The sequence below is a fragment of the Dipodomys ordii genome, unplaced genomic scaffold, assembly GCF_000151885.1.
Source record: "Dipodomys ordii isolate 6190 unplaced genomic scaffold, Dord_2.0 Scaffold193, whole genome shotgun sequence".
Classification (NCBI taxonomy): Eukaryota; Metazoa; Chordata; class Mammalia; order Rodentia; family Heteromyidae; genus Dipodomys; species Dipodomys ordii.
Genome location: NW_012267409.1, coordinates 1,371,963 through 1,378,314, shown reverse-complemented (window position 1 = coordinate 1,378,314; position 6,352 = coordinate 1,371,963). Strand labels below are relative to the sequence as shown.

Below are 6,352 nucleotides of genomic sequence, written 5' to 3'. Positions count from 1 at the left end.
CCACGGTGCCACTTCTAGTTTTTTGAGTGGTTCATTGGAGATCAGAGTCTCTCGGACTTTCCTGCCCAGGCTGGCTTGGAACCACGAACCTCAGATATCAGCCTCCTGAGTAGCTAGGATTGCAGGTGTGAGCCGGGGACCTGGCTTGATCCTCCCATTCTCTAGATCTCTCTTCCAAGTAGCTGGGATTACAGGCGTGAGCCACCACACCCTAGAGGAGCAGGTCCATAGCTGAGCCAGAGGTTAGGTGTCTATCTCTACAGGCTGCCTCCACCTTCCTTCCTTCCTCCTTGGCTCTGGGCAGGAGGTAGATGTTCTCATGGCTGCCAGGAACTCCCTCCTCCCTGCAGTGGGGGGGGGGGGGGAGAAGGCTTACAAAGCTCTAGGAGAGAAACTCCAGGACAGTATGAACACAAGACCAAGCTTCCTTCATTTCTTTATTAACAAGTGGCGGAATAGAAAAGTGACGGGAAAGGCTCAAGCATCCTGGCAGTGGGCTGGCAGCCACCTCGTCCTGTGTTCGTCCTGCGTAACAGTAATTCAAGTATCGCATGGTCTACGTGACCCCGGCTGACCCCCACGGGCGATTGGGGGTGAGGGGCCTCTGGAGTTCCTTCCCTGGGTGGGTGGAGGGTGCTTCTAGGTTATGTGCTATGGCCAAGTGACACTGTCCACACTAGGCTAATCACCCTGGGTGATCAGTACCATGACAAGGTGCTAGGCCAAGTCCTAAGAAAAAACACAAACCAAAAAAACCAAAGAGCCCACCATGTTGGTGTCGGCCAGCCCCAGCCTATGAGGTGTGGAGTTCAGCTAGGACTAGCTCTGGGGACACGGGAGCCCTCTAAGGGGAGAGCACAAGGGTAGAGGTGTGGGGTGAGGGGGCTTCAGGAAGGGTGTGATCCAGGAGATGCGAAGGTAGCACTTTATTTTTCTCTCTTCTGGAAAGCCACCGTGGTCTGTGCCGGGGGCCCTCCTGACCTCGCTCCTTCCCCCATCTCCGGTCCACAGCCCCACCACACAGGTGTGTTCTGTAATCCAGGTTCCCCGGCAGCCTTTGGGATGGAGAGAGCTTGGTCTTCCTTTACCACATCTTACATCCGGGAAACTCCTCTAGAATGTCCCCTTGTGTCCTTCTTAGGGATAGAGGAAGTGGAAATGAACCGGAGGACAGCCCCCCTCAATGCCAGCTCCTTTCTCCTCTGGTCTTCGGTCAGCATCAAGATAAACATGTGCTCTAAAAAGTAAGCCGTGTCTGCTGAGATTACAGGCGTGCTGGAGTCGCTGGTCCGTGGGGTCGGAGGGGAATGGCTTCAGGTGCAGGTCAGGACCTGTTCGAGGCTCAGTATGGCGTCTTTTTGCTTAGGGTTCAGCACAAAGGAGGGCTTTCCTTCCTGGCGGGGCGGGAAGGAAATTGGGGAGGAGTCGGGGTTTGGGGGGGTGGGGGGGTCTTCACACATGTAAGAACACAACTCACACGTACTGAGAAACACGCTCCCAACAAAGCAAAGGGCGCCCCTTTAGTTTATATATTTTCAGGCAAAGGAAAACCTCTTTCACGCATTTCTGTGGTTATTATTATTTTTGTGCTGGTACAAGGACTTGAACTCAGGGCCTGGTCACTGTCCCTTAGCGTTCTCTTCTTGAGGTGGGTGTTCTACCACTTGAGTCACAGTTCTCCTTCCGGCTTTGTGCTGGTTCGTTGGAAATAAAAGTGTCTCCTGGGCTTTTCTTGGCTGGTTTGGAACTGCGATCCTCAGATCCCAGTCTCCCGGGTGGCTGGGATTACAGGCGTGAGCTACCAGTGCCCAGCTTAGAAACCTCCTTGAGAATGAACATGGTTGGGCCAGCCACTCATGTTCACAAAATCAAATTCTGTCTTCTCCGCTCCAGGCTCCGGGTGGTGGGCAAGGGTCAGTTTCCTGTCCGGCTGGGGAGACCGAGGCCTCCGTGAATACCCATCACCCCCTCGCTCTTTTCTCTGGGGTGGAGTTAGTTTGGCACTGCTGGAGAAAACTCAATCAAGAGGATCGCAGTCCTGAATCCCAGACGTGGGACGGGACGGACAATCTGCCCCGCAGGTAATAAAAATAATCGTCATTGGAATAACTTATAAATCTACAAAAGACAGGTCTGAACTCACACAGGGGAGGGGCGTGTGCGCACGGGCCGGGTATCTCGAGTGGAGATGAAGTCTCCATACTTGATGTAATGAATACCCCCCTCCCCCGCCCCATCTGCTCCCCGCGCCCTCCTGGGGCCCCAGGGCTGTGGTTAGAAAAGGGGGTTCAGTGCGGTTAGGCAGGGGGCATGTGGGTCCCCCCCCCAGGGCAGGCCGGTTAGGTCGCTGTGGCCCAGGGCCTCCATGGACCCGTCACAAGATCACACACTGGAGTTTGTGGGTACCGGTGGCCCGGTCTCCCCGCCATTTGGTTTTCTTCTTTTTCTTCTGGCTTTTATCTGGAATCTGTTGCCTTTTGGAGAAGGGAAGGGGAAAGAGACAGTCAGGAGGAAGACAGAATCACCGCCCCGCTACCCTTTCAGCCTGACTGGAGACATAGAGGGGTAACGCTCCGGGCACGGGGTTGGGGTACACGCAGGAGATTCTGCAGGCTGGTGGCTGGAGGAAGCTTGGCCACAGAAGAGGAAGAAAAACGCCAAGCATTGCGCTGCTGAGACTAACTCCACGCCACGGCTACGTTTATGGAAACCGTGAGCTCAGCCATGTGTTATGCTGAACATTTTATGAGTGAATGAAGAAGTAAATAATAGTAAGAGGGCTGGCTATTATTTATTTCTTCATTCACTCATTTATTTTTGGGCCAGTCCTGGGGCTTGAACTCAGGGACCGGGCACCGTCCCTTTGAACATTTTCAGTCCAACTTGGCGCTCTACCACTTGAACCACAGCTCCGCTTCTGGCTTTTTTTGCTAGTTCATGGGAGCTAAGAGTCTCAGAGACTTTCCTGCGGGGGGCCTAGCTTCAGACTGTGATTCTCAGATCTCAGTCTCCTCAGTAGCTAGAGTATTGGCTATTTTGGGTTTTTCTTCCCTGTGTTTTTGAGTCTGAGAATGGGACTTGAACTCAGTACCTGATGCTTTCGCTCACTGGCTGGCGCTCAGCCAACTGAGCCACGCTTCCCGCCCCTGAGGGCTGGTTATTCTGTTTGGAGAGTTCGCAACTGTAACTAGAAATGGCTGCAGGCAGGTAGGTGACAGTGCACCCCCGCTTGGTGACTGTGTGACCCCTAACTTGGAGGGAAAATCATTTCAAGCGTGCAGAACTGCCCGAAAAGCAAAGCAAGCTCACCCAGGATCCCGAGAAATAAGGGGAGAAGGTCGGGGTGAACTCGGGGGTGTCCAGTGAGAGAACTCCACTCGGGGTTCCATGGGCTGTCCATGGGCGGGGCAGCAAGAGGCAACTGAGCCCCGGAGACTTCAGGCTTAGAGCCTGAGTCTGTGAGGGAATGTTCTAGAAACTTCACATTACCATCGGGAGGCCTGTGAAGTCTGGGCCTGGAATCCCAGGGTTGGCTGTTGGGGGATTCCCACGCAGCCCGGGGCCGGGGGAGCACTCTGGTGTTGGGGGGAGGGCTTGGGGAGGGGCACAGCTCACCTGATCACTCTGACCAGGTCATGGAAGGCTTTGTCCACGTTGAGAGGCGGGTCCTTGGCGCTGGTTTCTATGTACGAAATCTGGAAGGCAAAGATTCCTTCACTGAGCTCCGCCCAGCCTGGCCCTACCCTTCATTTTATTTTATAGTGTGCCGGTTGTGGGGCTTGAACTCAGGGCCTGGGCGCTGTCCCTCAGCTCTTCAGCTCAAGGCGAGCGCTCTACCGCTTGAGCCACAGCGCCACTTCGGGTTTTCTGGTGTTCACTGGAGATCAGAGTCTCACGGACTTTCCTGCCCGGGCTGGCCTTGAACTGCGATCCTCGGATCTCAGCCTCCTGAGTAGCTAGGATGGCATTCCCAGGGGTCGTGGGCAGCGCCCCCAGAGCTCCAAGTCCGCGGCAGCCGCAGCCTCTACTCTGAAGACTCCTCACCCTTGAAGGCTGGAAAGCCTGACTAAGGGCTTTACAATTCTGTCTGTCTCTCTAGGCTCAGACAGTAATTAAATGGCGCCCTAATAGAATATGACTCTGTCCAGATTCTCCTCATTGAGGCTGTATGTTTGTCACCGCCCCCCTCCTCCCAGGCTCCTGCAGTTGGGGCTCCCGTGGACAGCCATAGTCCTGGGCTGGGAGAGAGGACACAGGGGTGGGAACCCTCCTGCACTCCCGAGTCCACCCGCCAGGGGGCGCTCACTCACAGGCGCTCCCAGGCCCTGGGGTTTCAGGACACTTAGCTGAAAGACAGAAGAGCTGAGCGCTGGGGGCTCCCGCCCGTCATCCTAGCTACTCAGGAGGCTGAGATCTGAGGATCACGGTTCAAAGCCAGCCCGGGCAGGAAAGTCCCTGAGACTCTCATTTCCAATGAACCACCAGAAAACCGGAAGTGGCGCTGAGGCTCAAGTGGTCGAGCGCTCGCCCTGAGCTGAAGAGCTGAGGGACAGCGCCCAGGCCCAGAGTTCAAGCCCCATGACCGACAAAAAAGAGAAAGAGAGAGAAAGGACAGACAGATGCAGGAAGCCACCTGCTGCTAGAACTGGGGTGCTGTGGGGGACCCTGTGGTGCCCCTCACCCCTGCCTGTGACCCGCCTTGCTTTCCTGTCACCCCATCTCCAAGCCTGTGAGTGAACCTCTCGGTTCTTTTTTTTTTTTTTTGTCGGTTGTGGGGCTTGAACTCTGGGCCTGGGTGCTGTCCCTCAGCTCTTCAGCTCAGGGCGAGCACTCTACCACTTGAGCTACAGCGCCACTTCCGGTTTTCTGGTGGTTTATTGGAGATAGGAGTCTCACGGTCTCTCCTGCCCTGGTTGGCTTTGAACCACGATCCTCAGATCTCAGCCTCCTGAGTAGCTAGGATTACAGGTGTGAGCCACCAGCGCCCGGCTAACCTCTCGGTTCTTACAAACACCCAGAATCATTCAGGGCTACGTGGCTCACGCCTATAATTCCTATTCAGGAGGCTGAGATCTGAGGATCAAGGTTCAAAGCCAGCCCGGGTGGGAAAATCCATGAGACGCCTATCTCCCATGGACCAGCGAAAAGCCCAAAGTGGAGCCTTGGCTCAGAGTGGTAGAGCACCGGCCTTGAGTGACCAAGCCAAGCGAGAATGTGAGGCTCTGAGTTCATGCCCAGTTCTGGTGTGTGCGCGCGCGCGCGCACACACACACACACACACACACACACACACACACGTGCACGGTCACAACCTACATTGTGTTTAGTCGCCATCTCTTTCCCTTGCTCTCTGGTGATTTTCCGCAGATGCATCAAATCCACCTTGTTGGCCACGAGGATCATGGGAAAGGACTCCCTGGGAAAGGATGGAAAAGCAGCCTTTCGTGACACCTGCACCCCCTGCCGCCGGCCCCGGGCACTGCAGCCGCTCTTCCCTCCCGCCGCCCGTGGCTGGGCTGATGGCAGGGCTTTGGTGCTTGGGGCCTGTAGTTTGGTTTATAGCTTCAGGTCTGTCCCAAGACTCCTGGTGGGGTGCTGGCCTTTGGGGGGGGAGGAGTGGACCCCCCCAGAGCTGGTCCTCCTGTCCCCACGGCTTTCATGCGGGTGGCTGGGAAGGGCCTCTCCCTCCTCCCCGCCCCTCCGTCTCTTCTTCCTGCACTGGGGATAGAACCCAGGGCTCCAGGCGCGCGAGGCGAGCGCTCAACCGCTGGGCCACCTTCCCAGCCCCTCGTTTTCTTTCCTTCCACTAACAACATGGACTCAAAACAGACTCTAAATCCTTTCGCTATTTGTGAAATGCTAAGCAGGGGGGAAGACAAGCCTTTAATTAGGAGCTTATGAAGCTCAATGGGCCAAATGCAATTTAATCAAGTCTTCTGCAGGGGAAACTCGCGTCTCTCTGAACCTAACAGAAGCGGGTGAGACGGCGGGTCTCTGAGGTGGTTTAGGGGGCCGGGAGGGGGCCCAGCCCGTCCATGGAGCCCGGGAAGCTGTTTGGCTGTGAATGCAGAAGGGGAGAGGGTGCGGGGCCGGGCATGGAGCTTCATGCCTGTAATCACAGTGGCAAGGGGGCCGCAGGTAAGAGGATCATGGTCTGAGGCCAAGGCTAAAACCACGGCAAACATGCAGAGCCTATCTGAAAAAAACATAAGTGAAAAAGCAAAGAAAAAGAAAAAGCAGCAAGGCTGAGGGCGCGGCTCCAAGCTCAAACTCAGAGCACCGGACAACAAACCAAAGATGGCTGGAAAAGACCTAGAAAGAGCAACCAGGGGCGAGGAGGAGGAGGGAGGGG

The 6,352-nt window shown here is 55.7% G+C and overlaps 1 protein-coding gene across 1 annotated transcript in view; it reads right to left on the bottom strand.

Moving 5' to 3' along the window:
- Positions 1-1,774: 1,774 nt before the first annotated feature.
- Mras (muscle RAS oncogene homolog) overlaps positions 1,775-6,352 on the bottom strand; it is an 8,143-nt gene continuing 3,565 nt past the window's right edge. The window contains exons 3-5 of the mRNA XM_013034673.1: positions 5,317-5,416; positions 3,616-3,695; positions 1,775-2,474 (exon numbers count right to left, since the gene is read on the bottom strand). Of these exons, the coding sequence (XP_012890127.1) occupies positions 2,375-2,474; positions 3,616-3,695; positions 5,317-5,416 (280 nt within the window). The 3' untranslated portion in view covers positions 1,775-2,374. The remainder of the gene's footprint in view (positions 2,475-3,615; positions 3,696-5,316; positions 5,417-6,352) is intronic.